At 54.0% G+C, this 22,561-nt stretch overlaps 1 protein-coding gene across 1 annotated transcript in view; it reads left to right on the forward strand.

Annotated features, from left to right (window-relative positions):
• Positions 1-21,475, forward strand: part of LOC124242719 (uncharacterized) — a 133,149-nt gene extending 111,674 nt beyond the window's left edge. The window contains exons 12-14 of the mRNA XM_046667948.1: positions 11,639-11,730; positions 20,830-20,871; positions 20,980-21,475. Coding sequence (XP_046523904.1) covers positions 11,639-11,730; positions 20,830-20,871; positions 20,980-21,117 — 272 coding nt within the window. The 3' untranslated portion in view covers positions 21,118-21,475. The remainder of the gene's footprint in view (positions 1-11,638; positions 11,731-20,829; positions 20,872-20,979) is intronic.
• The last annotated feature ends 1,086 nt before the right edge of the window (positions 21,476-22,561 follow it).

The following is a 22,561-nucleotide window of genomic DNA, read 5'->3' on the forward strand; positions in this document are numbered from 1 at the left end:
TGCCTCCCTCTGCAGGGCAGACTGCCTCTCCGAGGTGGGCACTGTGCTCCTACCTACAGCCCCCAGCAGGCACCAAGAGCTTCAGGGGCTGGCTTCGGTGTCATGGATGCATCCACACCAGGTACAGGAGATGACAGCTTCTCAAACAACGTCGTCCAGGCTTAATTTCCTATGTGGCCCCTGCCCCAGCCCACCTCCAGCTCCAGAGGCCTCTCTGTGGAAGAGGAACTGCTTCTGGGAAAACCACAGGCTCTTGAGGGACTGATAAGTGTTTGATTTTCACAATGGAGTTTGGAGAGGACAGCATGAGTTTGTGTTTGCTCTGAGTTTCAAGGCCGCAGGGGTGTGGGTCCACATGTGTGTTTCTGAGTGTCAGTGTGCCGGTGTGCCTGGCTGTGTCTTACAGGTGTGTAGAAGCGGGGAATGTTTTATATGAGGTCATCCATGTGAACCCCCATGCCTCTGAAGGTGCCCCTCTGATATGGGGGAGGATAAGATAGGGGGGAGTGTTTGGGGCACAGAGAGATGAGATGTTTGTGGGCCCCTGAGGCTGATTCAGCCTAGATGATGGAGTTAGACACAAGCGAGGACATTCTTCTGGGCTCAAGTGGACAGCCCTTGAGAACAGGTAGAACTCATGGTCTGAGTACCATGACCCAAGCCTGCAGCCCGGGCAAATTTCACTGCATGGTGGAAGGGTTGCTACCCTTGCATAGAGAGGCCAGGCCTTAGTCCTCCAGACCCCACTGGGGGTCCCTGCCAGGATCTAGAGCCTAACGTGAAGCCAGCCCTGCCCTTCTGAGCCTGGTGGAACATTCCTAGGTGGCCAGGCTGGGAGTGAGAGTCTGGACATGCTCCAGACCCTGGCCCTTCCTCCACCTTTTCCTTGAGGCCTCTGCTCAGCCCCTTCCAGGGAGCTCTCAGCAGGTACAAGAGGGGTCAAGGATGCAGCGACTTTTCCCTGGGAGCTATGTGAACCTTGTCTCCCTCTGCAGGGCAGACTCGCTCTAGATGCAGATGCCACACAGAGTGGAGGTCTGTGTCAGGCAGTGCCCTGGAGGCTGGGTGGTGTGGGGTGGAGGCCATAGGCAGTGGCTTAGTTGGTGGTCGGGGAGGCAGAGAGCTGATTTGGCCCCACTGAGAGGGAAGATCACTTTCCTCCTGGAAATGAGTGGTCACACTCAAAAACAGTTAGTCAACAGACTTTTCCAATCTGCACTGGGCCCTGTGCTGGGGAGGAGGTAGGTAGGACCCTCCCATTAACCCTCACATCTAGCCCTGGAGGCTCTCAGTCTGGTGGGGGAGATAGCAGTGTACCCTCCCATTGTGTGGTCCAGGCTTGGATAGGGGAAGTTCAGAGCTGGGGGATCTCAAGGAACCACTTCTTCCAGTTTTGGGGCTCAAGGGGACCAGAGAGCTTCCTGGGAGATGCTGCCTCCCAACACAGGCTGAAAGGGCAAGTAGAGTCACATGGGCAAGTCAGGTTGTGGGATGGAGGGGGAGGATGGGATAGTGGAGAGTGTTTGGGGCACAGAGAGGCAGAGGGTTTTAGGAGCAGGTGTGGTGAAGAGGAGGCAGGTTCTAAAGAGATTTGAGAATCTGGAAGGACTTGGTGATATAATGGGCTCATTCATTCAATATTTATTGAGCACCTACTAGGTTCCCTGCAGGGGAAGAGGGATAAAAGGATGACGGAAAACAGAAAACAGACAGGGTCCTGCCGTATGGACGCTGTAGCCCCGTGGATGGAGGAGCAAGATTAATCCACTCACCACCCCCTCCCCCCCAAAGTGTGCTTTTGAATGTAAGTAAGAAGAGTTAGAACCATTGTCCAGGTGTCTAAGGTGGGGACCCAGGGGACGAAGGAGCAGGTCTGCACGGTCTAAGGGCCCACAAGAAGGTTCTGTAGTTTGGAGGCTGCATGCACAGGGGACAGACCTGGGAGTGGTCCATGTCTGCACAATCGCTAAGGCCACAGAGGGTTATTCAGGAAGAAGGGCTGAGGGCCAGAACAGTGATGCTTAATGGCCAGGGGCACGATAACTGGGTGAGAGACTCGCCAGTAGCCAAGGGTGCTGGGAGAGCAGGAAAGCAAGAACAATAAAGAGAGGTCCATGCCAGTGGTGTGGCCCATGGGCGCCGAAGTTAGCACGTAAAGGACAGAAGTCCACAGGTTTGAAAATGAGTTTTGTGGTCAGCCACACATCTTCTGGAAAGATGACATCAGGGCTGAGGCCATGACACGAGCAGGCATTCCTAGATTGCACTGCATGGAAAGTGGCAGCGACAGCAGCCAGCAGCGCGCTGACTCAGGGGCCCCGATAGGACTGTGGGAGGGCGGGGGCGAGGACCGTGACGGACAGTGTGACTCCTCTTTGGCCCCCTGCCCACACAGCCAGGAGAAAACCCTCTGGAAGGGGTTTCCTGTGGGTGTCCCTCCCACAAGTTCTGGAGGAAACAGGGGCTTGTGGCCACACCAGATTCTTATCACGGAGGAAGTTATCACAGGAGAAGGAAATGGGCCTCTGAGTGCCGTGCAGCCTGTGGGAGCTGTGCATGGGCATCTCAGCTCATCTCATCCTCCTTGGGCCTGCGACCCCTTGGTGAGGGTCCTTGTCCTCACTGGAGACTTGAGGCCCAGGAGACCGATGGCCTGCCCAGTCCACACAATCAATGGTGGAGGAGATAGGATTTGAACCCATATCTGTTCCTGCTCCCCTGATGTCTTCTACTATTTCAGGGATCAGAAAGCCAGGAAACGCTGGTCACCTGGCTAGACGAGCAGAGGGATGTCCCCCTCAGGGCGGCTGTAAAGGGAGACTCCTCCTGGTGTTGACAGGGAAGCTAGAGCAGCCTGTGACTGACAATCCCAGGGAAGCCCTGGGGGCCCAGGGAGAGTTTCTCCAGCAGAGCCTACCACCCAGGCATCTCTATGTCTCCAGCTCAGGTTTGGGCTCTCCACCACTGATCCATGGATAGCCCAAGAAAGTTCCTCCTCTCTGAGCCTTAGCTCCTTCATCTGTTCAATGGGTTTCATTATCGTTGCCTCACAGAGGGAATTGTTGCCTGTCCCAGGAAACTTTGGAGGGGAGTCCTCCCAGGGAGGAGGCAATGTTTCAACCTTCCCTCTCCTCTCCCCACCCCTTTGGGGGGTTTCTGAAACCCAAACTGGGCAGAGGACTCAGCCTTGCTGGAATTTTCAGGGGTGGCTGCCTCTTTCCCAGCCCCAGCCCCACATAGCATCTTTCTGGACAGATGTTGGAGGGTGGAGCACCCAGCCTTCCCCCAGATTCGGGGTGTATGGGGTCCTGCATCACCCTCTGGAGACCCTGGTACAGAGACGCACCATGAGTGGCTTATCCTTCCCTGAGAGGGGGGTCCTGGTCGATTCAGGCCACACCAGACACACAAAGCCAAATCTCTGGCCTTTGTGGTCACAGCTCCAGGCTGACCCCTCCTACATCGCCTCTGTCTAGGTCCCCAGAGAGGTACCTTAAAAAATTCAGGCTGTCCAGGCCAAACCCCAGTTCTGGTCCTCCTCACTGGATGTCCCCAGGCCCCTGGCACTGGTGAGTCCTGACTGGTGTGGGAGGATCTGAGGGTTGTTAACGCTCAGTAACAACCATGTGTGGACTCTGCATCCATCCAGCCAAGCTTTCAGGAGGGCCCTGCATGTACAGCTGACCTCACAGCCCCCTTCACCCAGAGCTCGTGTCTGGTGGTCACATGGGCTAGGGCACAGGGAGGACGAGGCCCAGGCTCATAGGCACAGTGTTGAGGGCACCAACAAAGATGTGCGCAGAGAATGAACAGCCAGGAGGGGCAGTCATGAAGTAAGAGGGAAGTAAGTTAAGAGAAGGACTTGAGGGCACTCAGATGTGTGGGTTTGGGGCAGGAGGTAAATGAGGAGTCTCTGAGACTCGGGGTTTTGGCTCAGGCAGCTGGGCAGACAGTGGGCCATTTGCTGTGATGGGGGAGATCCAAGGTAGCAGAGAGGTTTGGGGGGTCAGTCCGGACTGAATTGTATGTGGAAAGTTTGAGAGCCAGGAGACCTCCAGGAAGACAGTCAATTGTGACAACATGGGCGCAGAGGTCAGGGAGAGGTCAGGGCCCAAGACATTTGAAAGTCATTGGTGAAGAGGAAGTTCCCAACAGCAGAGGGCTGCACAAAGCCAGCTGGATCTTGGGGAGTGCCCAGGGATGCCAACTTTTAAGGCTGATCCGAGGACCATCAGCCCTCCCTTTTTGCTTCATTCCTTGGTTCTTAGGGCTTCCTTGCTCTTTCCTCAGGACCCAGCAACTACACACTCAGGCCAATGACACCCCATGGGTGGGTGCATCAGGCCTGCCCACCACGATGCCCTCCCCCACCTATGCCTCCAGCTAGCCAGCGTACTCCCTCCAGGGCTGGAAATGCATCCCCCACCTGTGGATCTCAATCCCCTAGCCTCATCTCCAGCTCGAAGTGTCATCAGGCACCCAGAAGTGGCCACTGCCTTTATCTGCCTCCTTGGGAAAGAGCCATTGGGGGCTGCATTAAAAATTAAAAGGAGGAGAAATCATTAGACCAGAAACTTTTACAACTTCCCAAAGTCCTGAGGGACATCCCTCACTGCCCTCTGTGTTTGGAGATGGAGTCCAGGCCACGGTGCTGAGTGGGAACCTGGGACCCTGGCCCTGCTCCCACACTTGCCTGCCTCTGGAGCTTACGGGCCAGGATCATGGTTGCAGATGCAGGCTTTCTGTTCTGGGCAGGATGGGTGGTTCTGGAACAAGTTTCCTTCAGGACTTTTCTGAAGTGCCAGGGCTCCCTCAGACTCTCCCTGACACACCGTTTGGGCAGGCACATCTGCTTATGGTTCTTCAGGTCCCAGAGGGCCCTGGCCTTGAGCCTTGAGGCCACCCTCTGCTCCTTGTTATGCACCTCTGCTTCTGGGCAGAGCACTCTACCTCCTTCTAGCACCTCCCCTAGAGGCCCTCCAAACCCTCACAGAGGTGAGAGTCCCCCTCACCACTCAGGCTGAGGGCCCAGCAGGAGTTGTGATAAAGGTAACATGAATTGGGGCATGAGGGGGTGGTGGCCCACAGAGTGTCTCTGAGATGGCTGGAGGGGGTCCTTGGGGATCTCTCCTCCCAGCCCTCAGGCCACCAACTCATAACTCTCTCTCTCTAAATACACACTTATTTCACGTTCCCTCAGGCCACATCTCAGGCAAAATCCCCTGCGTAGCCTCTTGGGGGCGCTGCAGCTCCCTTTGTGATGAATGCAGAGCTGGAGGCCCACGGGCCTGCCTTCAAGCTTGGCCACCTTTCCCTGCACGACCTTGGGCTGTGACTTCCACCTCTGAGCCCTAGTTGGTTCATCTCCACAGTGGGGTGGAGGCCCACCTTGCAGGTTGTCAGGGAGCGCTGGGCTACAGGGAGGCATGTTTTCTGTTTGGGCTGACTAGGTACCTCCCCTCCCAGCCTCAGTCTCCCTGTCTGTAAGAGAAGGGAGTGCTTGCTGGGGTCTGGACCAGTCTCCAGAACCTTCTCATGCCATGGAGGTGAGAGTGGGTTTAGGCTCCCCTGATGAGAGATTTCCCTGTGCAGACCCCTCTCCAGTGTCTCAACACTGGAGGCACACCCTGTGGGGCAGCCTGGGTATGCAACGCCAGCTGACTAGGAAATGAGTCAGGCACATGGATTTTCCTGGAAAGAGCCAGCTGAGAACACCAGGTCAGGGAAATATCCTCGCCCGTTCTGCCCTCTGTGCTGGCCGGGAGGAGGTGATCCCAGGCTACTAAGGGCCCAGGGTGCTGCCTGGTAGGAACAAGCAGTCATGAAGTCTGTCCCTAAGCCCGAGGAGAGTCACATTGATTGGATACCCACTGATGCAAGGTGGGCCTGGCCGGGGTGTTTCATCCTCCTCCCCAATTCAAGGCTCACTGCCCTCTGAGGGGCAGAAGTGGCTGCCCATTGTTTTTTATCACTCATGCTCAGGAGGACCCTGGCCTGGCCCACAGGCATCAGGACAGACACAGTGGAAGGAGGAGGGGAAGGAGCACCCCATCCCATCACCCCTGGTTGTGGGCCCTCATGCCTAGCGCCCTGCAGCCTGTGCCCACCAGCCCACTCCCCACTCCTGGGTGCTCTTACAACTCTGTCCCTACGTCCCCACGCATCTGGCCAGGGCCACACTTATTTCCCTCTCCCTCCAAGGGGCCTCCATCCCCATACTTCCCTGACACAGCTTCTCTCAGAGGTGCACATCTTCATCATCACAGCTTGCTGTCCCTGGCTGCACCTAGTCAGTCTCAGGCATGGCCCATGTGCCCTCTAGGGCAAGGCCAAGTCAAGACACTTACCCGGTGTCTGCTGAAGGAAGTCCCAGGAGCAGCCTGGGTTGAGGGCTCCTGTCTGAGGTGGAGGTGAGAAGGCCTCAGATGAGGATTCCATGGACCCCGGGGAGCAGGAAGAGCCCCTGGAGGGGGAAGGGAGGGTGTCACAGCATGAGCCAAGTTAGGAGGTGCAAGTTGAGCCTGAGGTCTTTCAGGAGCTGGGTGGTGTGAGGGAGCAGGCCTTCACTGCCAGCCAAGGCAGGGGATGCTGTGAGCCAGTAGTCTCTCTCTCAGAAGCTCCATGAGGTGTGGGGATGGGGGACACATGGACAGGAGCATGGATGGCCAAGCTCTGGATCTAAGCCTCAGTGTGTGAGTATGTGGGTGGTACTGGGTAGGAGGAGGGACGGATGGGCATGCAGAGGATTTTGGTGATAAACATGTGGTGGTTCAGTGAATGGAGGATGGAGCTGAGGCACTATAGCTGTGCTGCTCACCCCTGGGGCTGGAACCAGGAGGCTGTGGAGCCAGGAGGTACCTCTGAAGGCTTGGGTCCAGTCAAGGGGGAGACCACAGGTGGGCCCTGGGCCAGATTCAAAAGCCTCCTGTGCCTCAGTGGGCACTGGCCAAGGCACTGTGGCTTGAGGATTCAGTGATTCTGGAGTCAGACTCCCTTAGTTTCTCTGTGCTTCAGTTTCTTCACATGTAAAATGGGGGTAATATAGACTTTGTCAGGTTGTTGAGGGGATTCCCTGAGTCCCTCCTCAGCCCAGGAGGGCAGCAGCAACTTTGCCTGATCCATCTTCCCTTCCATGAGCCTGACCTGATGTTTTCAAGGGGGAAAATTGAACCCTCGTCCCCAGTGAGAACTCACAGCCCTGCACTCTGGCCCATACAACCTCTGCTTCTCCCTCCCTGCCATCATGGGCTCAGGGATCCTTCTCTCCTTAGCCAGCCCTTCTTTCCTCCAGCATCTCTCTCCCTCTGCCCTGGCTCCTTCCTGTTAGTGTTGAACACATTGTCTGATGTGGTCCCATCCTACTGCTCCCTCTTGTATACTCACCACTCCTCAGGCCATGGCTGTCCAGTCTTGCTGTCTCCACAGTGTCCAGCCTGGGCTGGGCTGGGCTGAGATCAGGTAGGGAGGAATGGTTGGTGGGGACCAGGCTGAGACCCAGAGATTCCAGGGGTCCAGGGTGGCTGGGCTCTAGGGGTAAAGACAGTGACCAAGGGAGCTCTGGGGGGCCTGCCTCCCCCTGGCTATGTGGCACCCACCCTCTGGCCCCATAAACTACTTGGACTCTCCTGTGACCCCAGCTTACCCTGCATTCTCAGACCTTCATGTCCTTGCTCCTCAGTGCCATCTGCCTGACATCCTTCTCTGCACCTCTCTCTGCCTGGAGAATTCCTACTTCCTCAAGCTCCCTGTGCATCACCTCCTGTGGGAAGCATCTCTGACCAGATCTACACCCGTCCATCCATCGCTCTGTCTGTTGTAAGCCCTATCACACTGTTCTCGACCAAGTGGACACGGCCAAGAGGCCTCCAAAGCCCTGACTTGGTGTCTCTCTAACCCCTTGCCCAGCCTGGGTAAGCCGGGGAGGGTCCTCAGGGTGTTTGCTGAACTGAGTCAAATACAGATTCGAGGCCAGGGTGGGAGGAGCAGAGCCCCTTCCTGGAGCAGGAGGATTCACATCGTAGAATGACGTGGGCGATTCCTCTCTGAGTTCTCCTCCTCTTAGCCACTTGCCTTCCTGGCAATTTCTCTTTGCTTTATTTTTCTATATTTCCAAGTTTTTCAGTAAAGTGCATATATGCTCTCTTTTATTGCCATCCCAATGAAAAACTAGAATTTTAAAATTAAAATAAAAAATAAAATTCCTGGTTGAGGTAATCTACCTTCCTACTGAAGAAGCACCTTGGATTTGCGCAGGTGGGAACTTTGGTCTTCAGAGGGCCATTTGGGGATGTACTCTGGGGTGGTGCTGCCCCCTGCTGGCAACTGGACTTATAGACCAGGCACTAAGCATGGTCTGGGCAGGCTGGGAGATAAGACGTAACTGATAGACTGCGGGGGAAATGCAGCGATCACTGGGTGAGGAAGTCAGGGAGTCATCAGCCTTCTGTGGCTGAGCATGAAGTAGAAATGCCCAAGCTGACTGGGAACTGACCCCCACTTGGTTCTGGGCCCCAGCCCAGGGCTGTGCTTGGACCAGACTGTGCTGCCCCAGGCAGGGTCTGAGGTTTGCAGTCAAGGGTGAGCCTGAGTGGGCTGGGCTCACATTCATCTCAGTCCAACCTGGAGCAGGCTGGACTGCTCCATAAGAAGGGCAACGAGGATCCCCCACCATATGTGAAAAGACCCTTCCCTCCTCTCAAGCATGTTGCCTCAACCAGTCACCCCCTTCACTGCAGTGGGTCGTGCCTTTGCTGACCTCCCTCCCTCAACCCTCTGATCTTCCCGCGCCAGGTTTGTGTCTGACTTGACCACTCTTCCCTGCCTTCTGCAGTCATCAGTCACTAACACACAGGGCTTGGGCCTGAGGAGCGAAGGGAGAGAGATTGAGGAAGAGTTGTGGGCTCCCTGCCACTCCTATCACAGGTCTTCCCTCCTTCCTTCATTTCAGTCTCCAAATCTTTGCACTGGCTGTTGTTCTCTCTGTCCAGAGCTCTTTCCTCCCTGATTGCCACATGGCTGGTACTTTCTTGTCATTCAGATTTCAAACTATGTGTTTGAAAGGCCCTCCGAGAACATTCAACGTAACGCAACTTCCTGGAGCCGCTCCATCTGTCTAGTTGATGGCCATATCCCCAGCTCCAGCACAGGGCCTGACACCTAGGTGCTCAGCCAGTGTTTGCTGAAGGTATGAACTCTAAGGCACTGAAGGAATATACAGCCATCCAGCCTGGAGTGAGAATAGTGTGGCTCCAGGACAAAGGGCCAGAAGCTTCGAGAAGGGGTCCTGGGGGCGGGGGGGGCGGGCAGCCAGATAAGAACAAAATGGTGGATTGCTGGCTACCTCCCCACACCTCAGGTGAGGGAAGCTCCAGCAGCTGGTATAAATTTAACAGACTCAAGAGTCTGCTTTGTAGCATTTGCTGATTTCAACAGTGTGAATACTCTCACTGTGGCCAAGTTCATGCTACAGATGGTTGATAACAGGCTGGCAACTTTTTTTTTTTTTAAGATTTTATTTTTCCTTTTTCTCCCAAAGCCCCCTGGTACATAGTTGTCTATTTTTAGTTGTGGGTCCTTCTAGTTGTGGCATGTGGGACGCTGCCTCAGCGTGGCCTGATGAGCGGTGCCATGTCCATGCCCAGGATTCGAACTGGCGAAACCCTGGGCCGCCAACACAGAGCACGCAAACCAAACCACTTGGCCACGGGCCGGCCCCAAGCCTGGCAACTTTTAAAAGATTCAACAATTGGCTCTGTGAGCCAGTATGAGCTGGTTCCAGCACCCTGGGCTCTGGCCCCCTGAGGACAAGGTGTGGGAGAAGGATGGCAGATCAGGCCACAGGGCCAAGCTCCTCCTCACCAGGGCAGAGGGCAGCAGGACTGGCAGAGGCTGACAGTTGCTGACCCACTCTCTAAAGAGTGAAGAGGAGGTGACAAGCAGTGACTCATTCTGGGAACAAGGGAGCGGGGCAGAAATGCTTGCCTCAGCCCAGGATGAAAATAAGACCAGCCACCAGGTGTGGGTGGGAGGGCAAGTGGGGGCAGGGGAGCAGGAGAAATGGGAAATCCAGTGTAGAATCAGGCCTCTCACTATGTCCTCTCAGTCTCAACTCCCCGCAAGGGCCCTGGAGTGCACTAACCCAGTGGCATGCCTCCCCCTAGTGGCTACACTGGAAACTGCAGCAGCATCCTCAACTCCTTCCAGGGCCAAACCTAACAATGACTCTTCCTTGAGCACCTATAGTGCTGTCACTGGGCCCAGATGGAGAGAGGTGGGGCGGGGTGAGAAGAAAACTATTTTTATGGGAACACAAGAATTTATTAGGAGGAGAAATGTGGAGGAATATCTTTCTGAGCTGGTAGCAGATGACTCTTCCGCTTCCTCCTGTCCCATTCAAGTAGCTGGGCTGTTCCCAGTGACAACCTCAGGCGAGGGGTGGAAAACAGAACAAAAGGAGTGGGACCCCAGAATCCAGTGTCAGTACTAAAAGTCTTTTTGGGACTTGTGAGGAGTCAGAGAGGCTGATTGCTCCTTAGCCTGGTGACAGAGGAAGGCTCACTCTGCCCCTTGCCTGCAGACTGGAGGAGGTGCACCCAGGGGGAGGCTGGGGAGCCAGAGAGGAAGGCACTCAGGGGCTAAAGGGTCAGTGGGGCCCCAAGGGTGAGGTGGCAGACCAAAGCCACACTCTGATACCCCAGCCTCCATCATCCAGGTAGGTCTGTGCCGCCTCAGGCCACACTGGCTGCCTTTCCAGTGGGTCCCTGCCTACCTTCCTATTTCAGAGAAGAGCTCTCTCTGGAATAGTGCGGACAACCCAGAGGCAGGCAGCATTTGAGTTGGTCTCTGAAGTAGGAATTCACCGTGCCGAGTCAGGATCAGGACGTGCGAGGCTGAGGTGGCAGTGTGGGGGAAGGGTTAGAGGTGTCAAGAAAGGTGTGTAGTTCATCCAGGAAGCCACAGCGCTTCTGTTGGCTGGAGCCTCGAGGAAGGCTGGTTGCTGTGGGAGTAAGGAAATAGAACTAACAGGTAGAAGCAGGCCTTTTATGCTCTCCTGATGATATGGACAAGGTCTAGAAGACCCTGAGGACTGGAAAATTAAGTATCAGACCAACCTGGCCAGATCTGCATTTTCTCAAACTCAGTCTGGCTTCCCAGTAGACCACAGAGCACCAGGGTGTGGGTTCTGGGGCCCATCGGGTGGAAGGGAGGGCTGCAGGGGTTGGGTGGAGTTTGAGGGTGGGGAGAGATGCTAAATTATCAGGCAAGAGAGTTACCAAGACCTGAGTCAAATTGAGACACTGGTGACAAAGCAGTTGTTCAGAGAGTTTGGTTTATTTTCACAGATGCGTAGAAACCAGTTTAAAAACCTTAGGTACGAATGAACATGCCCCTGAGTTCCTCCCTTGAGTCTTGTTCAGAAGGAGCAGGACACGACTCCTCTGCTAAAATAAATACACTTCACATTGCACAAGGTAATAAATAAATACATAAATAAATAAATAGCCTCAATAGGATAAAAATGAGAACATAGTTGCAAAAGGCCAATTGGGGGCTACACGGCTCAGAAATTAAATTATTAATAATTTATCATCAATTATGAATTAAATGATGAATTAAAAATTCATCCTTTTCTACCCAGGAGAAAATGAAATCCTTCCAGTCCTGGACCGTGTGAGAGATGTGCCAGAATCTTCAGAGAGTCTGCTATTTCCAACGTCCCAAGGCTCTGTGGTGAGAAGGTGCAGAGAGAGCTGGATGCTGGACTGAAAGTTTTAGGGCTCAGTGTTTGTTTCTCAGAAAGTTCTCAAGGGTTTCCAGATATCTTATCAATTTCTTCTGGAAATCACCCCAGCTATCCTTGATGCTAATTGAGTGTTCCCAATCTGTCTCCTGTGAAAAAAACAGGAAGATGGCATTAGATGAGGCCAAGTTGGAAGGCAAATGACAGGGTAGGGGTGAGGTCATCACTGAGGGCACCTTCTTCAGGGGCATCTTGGGGGGCAGCTTACCATGGGCATGGGGGTAGGCAGGTATGACTGTAATTCCTGTGGGAAGAGACCAAAGCAGACAGTCAGAAACCCCCTGGGAAAGGAGCAGGCCCTCCTCCCCAGAGGCAGGGCAGGGCCAAGGCAGGGGTCCCCAAAATCCTCGACAGCTTCACACACCTTAAGATTTTTCTCAATTTGTACTTTCTCCTTGAAACTAGGGGCAGCTCTGCAGAATGCCTCCAGGTTTGGCCTCAGAAGGGTCGTTTCCTAATGGGACAAAGAATACATATTAAGGGTGAAAGTTGAGGAGTGTCCTTATCACGGCCATGCTGAAGTGACCGCCACAGTTTACCAAGCCTGCTTTCAGGGAAATCCTTGGATCATCCCCTGCTGGTCCCCTGCTTGCCCCAGGTGAGTCCCTGGGCTGTCCCAAAGGACATAGGCCTAGAAGTGAGTGCACACCCCAGGAGAGGCCCTGGCTCCGAGTGAGCTGCATAAAGGGCCTGGGGGGATCCTTCTGCACTTGGGGAAAAAACTATTTCCCAAAAGAAGCTCTACAAAAGGTAGAGGGTGGGCAAAGGGACATATTTGCAGTTAAGAGGCCAGATAACAGGGTTAATGCCTTGACTGAATTAGGGGCTTCTAGAAATCAGGAGGAGAGTCCCAGAGACCCCGGCATGGAAACAGGTGCAGCACATGGATGGTGAGTTCCTGGAAGAGGGGAGTACAGACAGCCCACGCACTCAGGAGAGACTCAACCTCTGTTTGACCAAGAATGCTGTGCAAACCAAGGTGCAATGGCCACTGAAGCCACCTGGAACTAGGAAAGGACCTGTAAACGAGAATGCGCAGGGCCTGCAGGGTGGAACACATGGCTCAATTTTTTTAAGGAAAAAGAAGAAAGTAGGCACGTTCATGGGGGATATTTTAGTCTACCAGTCCAGGTAGACTAAAAGCGAGTTTAAGGCCTTTGGTATTGTTCACCTAGAGCTACCTTTTTATTTTGTAATTAAAAAAAATCACTTTCATCTTAGAGCCGTGCCTGGGGAAATGTACTGAACAGCTGTTAAGCCCAGATACTGGTCTGAGAACTTTATGACTTTATCGTGCCATTTAATTCTCACAAAAACCCCACTGAGATAGGTGCTGTTAAACCCTATTTACAGATGAAAAAACAGGCTAGGCAAGGTGGAGTGACATGCCTGAGGTCACCTAGGCAGGAGGGAGATTGGGATGCAGGTGCGCCCAAGTGTGGGCTGAGCTCTTACCCCGAGGATCTGTATCTCATTTGGATTCAAGTTGTCCTGTGGGGGCAGAGGGAGAGAGAGCCCATGAGTCCTGTTGGTCTGAGGCACCCGCCAGCCCCTCCGTGTCCCATGCCAGCCTTATCCCAGATACTCACTTGTGGAGGCAAAGGTGTCGTGTTTAGATCCTTCATAATTTCTTTGATCAGGTTTTCCCAGAGTGTTGGGGAGGGCCTCCCGTGCGCCTGGGGAGCATGGAGTGCGAACAGGAGCAGGAGAAGGTGCAGAATGGGGAGGCTGCTCATGTTTGTGCTGGCCAGACGTGTTCTGTCGTTTCTTGGTCCTCTGCGGCGTTCTGAAGTGTCTGAGATGGGTCCCTGTCTTTTATGCACAGCGGCAACGGCCCACACCCAGGACGAGAGGGGCGGGCATCGGAAGAATCTTTATCTGACATGGAACCTCCATAGAAAACCACAGACTTATTCATCACTTTCTAGTACTTTAGATCAGTGAAACTTGGAAAAAAAAATTACTCAGAGGGTATCGCCTCATCTTGCCAAGGAGGATAAGAGATGGGCTAACCTCTAGGTGGAGAGGGGACAGGTGAGAGGATACCTCTGACAGGTGAGGGGCTGCCTGACTCTGAGCTCCCTGGGGCTTCCTGCCTAGTGGAACCTCGTGCTGCCATCCCCTGGACAGCCCTGACCCTCTGCTGCCCACCTGACCTGGCACTGCCTGGTCCTGCGTGGGTGGCCAGAGGAAGGCCCAATGGAACTGACAAGAGTTTGTCTGGCAGCCTGTCACACAGCTAACCATCCAGGTGTAGGCTCATTCACTGAGAAGCACATGGCTTCACACCCCCTCCTGACGCTGAGTTACTGGTGTTAAAGCCCCCAGTGGTTCGCCACTTGGGCTTTGGGCAGCTTTTCGTCGACACTTTCTGTTCCTGGTGGGTACCAGGTACTCATTCTTTCATTGGTCTGATAACAGCACAGCCCAACTCTGCCCTATGTTGTGGGATCTTAGCCCCCTGTGAGGGCCTGGCTGCAGGCCCGGGGCAGTCCCTCTGGTAGCACTGAGGAGCTGGGCTTGGGGACCTGAAGATAGGGGCCCTTGAGGAAGCTGTCACTGGGAGACAGGGGAGAGGGCTGGCCTGGGGAGGTTTAGGAGGTGGAATTGGCAAGGTCTGAGAGGTGAGGGAGGAGGACAGAGGAGGGCGACAACCTGGTTTCAGACTAGGCCTCTGTTGATGCGGGCTGGTGACCAAAGGAGAGAGTTGTGTTGCAGGGATCTGGATCCCAGTCTGTGCTAGAGCACGGATTCAGCAGGTACAGGCCCAAAGGGAATGATTTGCAGAGTAGGGAAGAGGGCAGGGACAGACCAAGGGGGAGTCCACAAAATATCGGAGAAGCAGCAGGCAGAGAGGAAGCAGGAAGACCAGGAGGGTGGGGGGCCCAGAGGGCAGTCCCTGCAGGAAAAGGTAGACCTCTGCCCTATGAGGTATGTCAGGCCCTGACGCAGGCCCAGGGAACGGTGTTTTGGTAAAGGGGGGAGTATGTCGGGGGCGTTGGAAGAATTATTTGAGGTGACTGGGCCTGGGGTTGTGGAAAGACGAGAGGCAGGAAGGAAAAGCCAGGGGTCAGGATGCGGTGTGATTCAATCAGTGTGGGGAGATAAAGGATAGGAGGTTATGCCGAGGCAGGGGAATTTGGGTGTTTTGGGCTTCTGAGCAGGAGCAGATCTGGTGAAGACAAGGACCAGGATGTGGCTACGGAGGAGGCAGGTGAAGAGGCTGTAACCCAAGACAATGACGTGAGCATAGTGCCCAGAGCCAATACACGCAGTCCTGACTCCACCATGGGCCAGGCCCTGGGATCCAGGCCCAAAGCATCCTCAGAAAGCAAGTGGAGTGTCTCAAAGGCACAAGTGAAATGAGACAACACGTGGGGAGCCTTAGGACTGGGTACCCACGAGGCACAATTCATTCAACAAACTTTCCTTAAGCACTTGCTGTGTGCAGGGCACCGTGAATAAAACAGACATGGTCCCTCTCCTTTAGAAACTCATAGTCTTGTGGGGGAGGCAGTCTTGCCACTCTCAGCTTGGACTCAGACCTGCAGCTTCAGCATCACCTGGAGCTTGTTAGGAGTACAGACCGTCAGGACCCACTCCAGACTTTCTGAATCAAAAATTGCATTTTGGGGGCTGGCCCCGTGGCCGAGTGGTTAAGTTTGTGCGCTCCGCTGCAGGCGGCCCAGTGTTTCGTTGGTTCGAATCCTGGGCACGGACATGGCACTGCTCATCAAACCACGCTAAGGCAGCGTCCCACATGCCACAACTAGAAGGACCCACAACGAAGAATATACAACTATGTACCGGGGGGCTTTGGGAAGAAAAAGGAAGAAAATAAAATCTTTTAAAAAAAAAATTGCATTTTGACGAGGTCCTCAGGTGACTCAATGACATTTAAGAAGTTCCAATTTAAGATACACCAGGAGTTCTGATTTAAGGTACTCAGCTCAGGCAGGTGCTGGGTCCGGGCCCTGGGACCCCGAGCTGCTTGATTACTCTACCGTGGGTTGGTGTTACCTTCTATATAAAAGTTTCGGGCACCTGTGCACAAAAAGATGTGATTTCTTACAGAGAAAAACCTGTATTTTCTTATGTAAATAGACTTTTTGAGGGAATTTTAAAGCTCAGTGGATTTTAAAACTATGGAGGCTAAACATTTCTGCAAACATTTCTGTAAAAGTCCTGACTTTGTGTTGTATTGTAGCAAAGAAAAGTCCTGAGTAGTGCTATTGTAAATCCTGATGTTTATAGTATTTGTCTCTTGTTTTAAAAATTATAAAGTCTATTAAAGGAGAAGGAAGTTTAGACTTCACGCTAGGAGCGTCGGAAGCATTGTGGGGTTTTTCAGCCGGTCCCGGGAGGGTTTGGGTCCCAGGAAGCCCAGTCTAGCTACGGGTGGGGAGAAGGGCTGGGAAGAGTCAGGAGAGCAGGGTGGCCAGTGAGGGGGCGGGGGAGTTCTCTGGACCATAATGGTGGGGAGGCTGGACTAGGTTGATCCTGGTGGGGAGGGAGAGCACTGGGTGGAGGGAAAGACTCTAACAGCTAACTTCCACTGAGTGGCTCTTCCTAAATGCCGGGCACGAAGTTCTTTTCACGGGATAACTCATTTAATCCTCACAATCAGCTTATGAGGCAGGGACTGTTTTTATCCCCATTTTACAGATGAGGAGACTGAGGCTCAGAGAGATTGAGTTCACATAGCTAGGAAGTGATGTCATCAGGACTGAAAGCAAGCAGGTCTGTCTGACCCCAGAGGCTGAGCATTCACCTCAACAGCATGGGAAAGTGACAGATTAGGGGGTGATGCAAGGTGGCAGGAGAGGGAGGGGTAGGGTGAGGATAAGATGTGGTCACTGGGATTATTGACAAGAAGGCCACTGGGGCCTCTGGGGGAGCGGTTTCAGTGTGTGGTGGGGGCAGAAGCTCGTGGCAATGGCTGAGGAGTGAGTGAGGGTGAGACAGAGAGGGTAGAAGACTCTGGAAGAAGTTTTATTCTGAAGGGAGGGAGAGAGATAGGGGCACCTAAAGTAGTCAAGGTGTCAGAGAAAGATCTTTCCAGACAGGGAAGCTTGATATCTCTCTGCTGGAGATGAGCTGGGAACAGGTGTAATAATTGGATGGCGGACCCAGCGCAGGGGATGCTGGGGCAGAGGGAGGGGGCTTGTGCACAGGGAGGCCTCCCACCATCAGGTATCACATGCCCACCTGAGCAGAGAGGGCAGGGAAAGAGTGCTTGGGTGGGCCCAGTCTATCCGGAGGGGAAGGTGCACTTGGTTGGGTCCATGGGTTTGGTGGCAGGAGGGGACAATAGCTTCTGTGTTCCCTATGACACAGAAAGCAAAGTCAGCCCCTGAGGGTTTAGGGTTTAGGGGCATGGAGGACGGCATGGTTGTGTATCTGTGAGCTGACTGCCTGGGGATGACCTTGAGGGGCTGGCAGCCTGGGGTCATGGGGTGAGGAGTTTGGGAGAATCCAGGGCCCCACTGGGCCAGAGTGTAGAATGAAAGGCCCCTGAGACAGGGTGATGGGGCCATGGGAGGAGGCCAGGAGGGGCAGGGAAGGGAGTAGGGACAGCCATAGCAAGGGAGGCAGGAGGTGGAGAGGCCCATCGACTGCAATTCAACACCTATTCCTGTGTGAGGAACAGAGCCTTACATTCCACAGAGCAAAGGTGATTCAGAGGGGGGTGACCAGCTGCCACTGTAGAGAGCAGCTAGGTACCCTCCACAGTGCTCTGCAGCCTCTCAGGGAACACGGTGGAGCCTGGGCCTCCTCCAGGAGTCTCCTTTGAGGTTTGCCTTGTCTCTAAAGGAGCAGCTTCGGGTGAAATCATAGGACTCCCCCTGCCCTCCCCTGCAGGCCACAGTCCTGCCTGACACCTTGAGAGAGGCCTGGTTCCCTGTAAGAAAGAGATTCCACCCTGCGTATTTGCATCAGCCCAGCCCAGGGAGGGCCTCCTCCGCAGGCTGGGCTGATTGCCATCAGGAAGGGAAATGAGCTGAGTGCCCAGCCCTGGCAGGCACGAGGGAGGCCCTGCTTGGGCTGAAGCAGGAGAGTCAGCTGAGGACTGTTGCCCGGGGTCTGCAGGAAAGAGACTGTGGGTTTCAGCGTGGGTCTCTGGGCCCCATCCAATAAATGCCCATGGACCTGTCTCTGTCCTGCCTGTGGCCTGATTCACTCAAAGTGGGGCACAGTGTCCGAGGTCCTGGGCCTTAGGGTCCATCCAACCTGGGAGGTCCACGCCTGCTCCTTCCCGTCACTTGTCCCCACAGGCCTAGTGGAATTTTCTGAGGTGCCCATCACTGACAGGGACCCAGGCCTCAGTCACCATGACGAGTTCCCCTGCCACACTCTCCATGGCATCGTGTTCCAGATTTAGTCTGCCATGACCTCAGTCATGCTTCCGCTGGTGGCCCTGACCACACTGCTTGGTTTTGTTGATACAGAGGGCAGCTCAGGGCTCCTGGCCAGCCAGCAGTGCCATCAGGTTTCATGTGCCTACCTGAGCAGAGAGCTCAGGAAAAAGCCACCTGGGTGGGTCCAAGCAGAGAGGCCTGGCCTCCCGTCCCACCCAGCTCTGTACTCCTTCCCTAGGGCCTACACAGCCTCAACCTGTGCGCCCTCAGCTTTCAATCCCATGCTGCAGATGTGGCCTCCTTGGGGCCCATCTGTGCAGAGTGGATCTCCTCCCCAAGTCCAGTCTGATAGAGAAGACAGATGGAGAATCACAGTTTAGAATAATAAGCCTGGTAAGAATGGGGGGAAGCCCAGAAATGGTACAGCCTGACCCAGCCTGACCTAGAGGGAAGATGGGAGGAAGGGACAGCTAATACCTGAAGGATGATCTGGAGCCAGGCATGTCACATAGGAAAGGTTTGGGGTCCCCAAGCAGAGTTGGGTTTGGGGATGCGGATGTGGCAAGTCTACTAGCCACAGCTCTGTGTCCGGGTAACTGGGCAGCCATGTCTTTCTTGTTGTTTTTAACATATGTATGGGCCTTCAGTAACAGTCACTGTCTTGTTACCCACCTGGAACATGAAGATTTGGGACATGCATCCTATCATGTTCATAGTATTTATCTCAGACTAAACCAAGAGCCGGGGGAAGGATAGGCATATAGGGCCCTCAGCCCCACACTCCCCATTCTCAAAGAAGCTGCCCCAAAACTGTGAGATGATGATGTTGGGATTTAAATGCTGGTAACACAGTATTCCAGGATCTTCTAAGTGGTTGCATCTTCACGCAGATCATTAGCCATGTCAATGATGTTGCCAGTCAAAATCTTGTCTGCCTCCCAGGCAGAGGGTGGGGGCTGGCAAGGGTGGATGGCAGAGGGTCAGAACTGTCCAGGAGACAGCAGGACCAGATCCTGGGTGCGCAGAGGCACAGACAGGTGCAGATGAGCCCAGAGCCAGTCTGCCCTTCACCTGTGCCCACTCTGTCCTGTGGACAGAAGCTCTTATCTTCCTTGGTAAGGTGAGGTGAAACCCTTTGAGAAAGTTTTTTCAAGTTTTACTGATCTTGAGTTCCAGAAAATGATGAATAGGTTGATGTATTTGTCATGGAGGTTCCCTATCAGAAAAGGGTATCAGCCCATCTAGCCTTCTCCCCACATCCCACCATCACCCCATTTTCCACCCTGCACCCCCCTCCCCCACCATCCCTCCCACCCCGGTCCTATAAAAGAGGAGGCAGGGCATGCCGCTTTAGATTCCCATAGGGTCAGGGGGAAACATGGTAGCTCCCAGCAGCTCAGAGATGTGGAGATTCCTCTGCCTCCCACTTCTCTTCATCCTTCCCCTCAGCCTCCCAAACCCCCTGCCCTTAGGGACCCCTGGAATCCAGCCTCAGGCCTGCTACTACTGGGACATCATCTCCGAAATCCGTGATAACCTGGCCATCACCTCTGTGAGTAGCTGGGGTCATGCTGGGCACAGGGCGGGGACAGATGAGTTCAACCTCGGGCCAGTGGCACTCATGGGTTCTCTCTCTTTTCCTCTGCAGAAATCTACAGACATTAATCACTTGCACATGCTCATGGTGAGAGCTTGGCCCTGGGGGCCCGCTGCCTCCCTGCCAGTGACTGCCATCATGTTGCTGGTCACTGCCCCAGGATTGGGTGCCTTTGGGTCAGGCACACTTGGATGGTCACACCTGAGTCTTAACCCTTTATCTGGCATCTTAATTGCAAATACTTCCATCAACTTATTCTTTGCCTCATGCAGGGGGTGTGTAGTAGATGTTTTTTCCCATGTGTGGGAGTTCTAAAGATTTATGTTGGCAAAGCTGGCCTCCTTCACTTCGGGTTCTTCTCTGGCAGCTGGCTCCAGAAGTTCCCCATTCACTTGGGCCTCTTCCCCATCCCACCTGGAGCCAAGAGGTGGGACGGGATCTGCCTTGACTGGACTTTGCCAGAATGTGCTGTGACTACCTCAGGTGCTGTGTCCTTGAGGCAGCTGGGTTCTTCCTGGGGTCTGAGGCAGGACAGAGCTGGTGAGGCAGAGGGCTGGGGAGATGGCAGAGGGGGTTGGTGAAGGCCTCCCCAGAAAGGAGGCAGGAGGGATGACAAACAAGGCATGAGAAGGACAGCCCCTCCCAGCCCTAGCTCACACACTGTCCCTGCAGAACCAGACCCTTCTGAAGTCTAACCTGGCTGCCTTCCGGAACACCTCAGAGAGGTTCGTCGGTATCTCTAAGGCGGCGATGATCACTAAAAATCTGAAGCATCTTGAGGTGTGTGAGGCTGAGGAGGGTCCCTCTGGCACTGGGGTCTCCATGTCCCCAGAAGAGCTCACCCCAGGTCAGAGTGCATGACCTTGTCTTGCCCTTTCCCAAACAGCAGCAGCATTTCTGCCCCACCCCCAACTCCTATCCCCTCCCCTGCCATGAACCCCTCCAGGGCTGGGAGCAGAGCTACCACCCAGTACCTTCTTAGTCACGGAGGCCCCATGGCTCCTGGTGAGACGCCCCTTGCCTTCCTGGCTTCCCCAAAAGTCTGACTGGCTTCTCTTGTCTCTGGTCCACAGGGACTCCTGCAAACCTTGCCCCTACCCACGCCCACATCCCAGGTAAGCTGCCAACCAGGCTGGGATGCCCACCGCCCAGGCTGAGCAGGGCACTTGCCGCACCCCTTCCACCTTCCCCGCACCCGACAGGAATTTCTGATTTCTTCCAAGGGAGAAGAGCACATCCTAGCAAGAGATTTTAACGAGTTCTCAGAGAAGTTGATTATCTTCCTGGAGCCCCTGGAGGGTGCCCTGAAGTCCTTGCTGAACTGCACACAAACTCTCAAAACCTTGTGGAGAGACCCTTAGTCCAGGCCTTTGCACACCCAGGGCTCAGAGCAGGGCTCGGGTCCTGGGTCTCCAGCACTCCCCCTGATGTCCCAGTTAATGCTCCACCCTGTTGCACGTCTCAGCTGTTGAACCCCTGACTTCTGAACTGGCCGTGCTCAAGCTTGGTCTCTGGGTCCCAGATGATCGTTGTCTATTTATGTAGCAGTTTATTTATTTATTATCTGCCCTTTTGTGGAGTTATTTATTTTAATAGTAGAGCCCTCTCAGGAGCCTTTGAGTAGAGCTCAGAGGGGGTGTGAAGCCATTTTCATTTGTGTCTCAGATTTCAAAAGTATTCCTCCTCTTCTGGGAAAAATAAATACTTCATAAAGAGTCATTTTGTGCCCAGTGTTGCATTTCTAGAGGGTTTCTCTATCTGACTTGGGTCTTGGTCGCAGTTTCCACACTCTGCACTTAATTTTTTTAATGCTGTGGTTTTTATTCCTCTTGGGAGTCTGTCTTTGAGTGTTTCCCTGAGTTATCCCCTGAGTGGGCTCACCCTGACCCTGCTCCTTCTGCCTGCCTCAGTCACCACCATCAGCCCCACCCCCCACTCATCCTTCTCCCTGCTGCCCACATCTGCCTCCTACTCTCTGCTCCATCCATTTATTATTCCCATGGGCACCCCCCATCATGACCCGAGCCTGGCTACCTGAACTCCCACCATAGCTCCCAGAGCAGGTCTCTCCCATCCCATTTCCCACAGTGGTCAGAGTGGTCTTTCTGGACATCTCTCTGTTGTCCCTCCAATGACTTATGGTTGGCCCACTTGAACCAGGCCCCAGGAGAAACACAGCCTAGTTTTCTTCCTAAGGAAATCCCCACTGAGGATCCATAGGGTTCCTTCCAGTCCAGGAAACAAGTAGCACTTGTTAGTGTGGAATCCTGGCCCGCCAAAGTCCCCTCACTCCTGTTTAAGCCCTCGATTCTCTCTCACCCCTCCTACCGTCCTCGACCTCCTGGGAGCCTCCAGGGGTTTACAGGGTGAGAATAGCATAGCCCACACAATGATATGAAATGTGCTCCCATTTTTTGTGTTCTAAAATCCTCCCGTCAGACTCAATATGAAACAACTCTAATGGCCGGACACTAAGCAACTGCAGCATTGCCTTCTTCTTAATTTGCTGTCAACTGGAGGACGTTGGCTTGTTCTAAACAAACCCTGCAAGGTTAAAATGGTTTAACAGGATGCTGAGTATAATTTTACCTATTTCCCTGGAAAAGATAACCAGCATCCAACCCTGTGCCTCTCTGAGCCAAGAAGACACACGTTGGGACAGAGGACCCTGAAGACTTCTGTCCTCCCACAGTTTGGTAGAGCAAGAATATATGGTTTCCTATGGCCTAAGCAGACACTTGGAAGTTAGAAGAGCTAAAACCCCCAAGAAGAAGGCCACCTGCCAGGCAAGGGGACCCAGGAGGA

Source organism: Equus quagga, chromosome 7, assembly GCF_021613505.1.
Source record: "Equus quagga isolate Etosha38 chromosome 7, UCLA_HA_Equagga_1.0, whole genome shotgun sequence".
Classification (NCBI taxonomy): domain Eukaryota; kingdom Metazoa; phylum Chordata; class Mammalia; order Perissodactyla; family Equidae; genus Equus; species Equus quagga.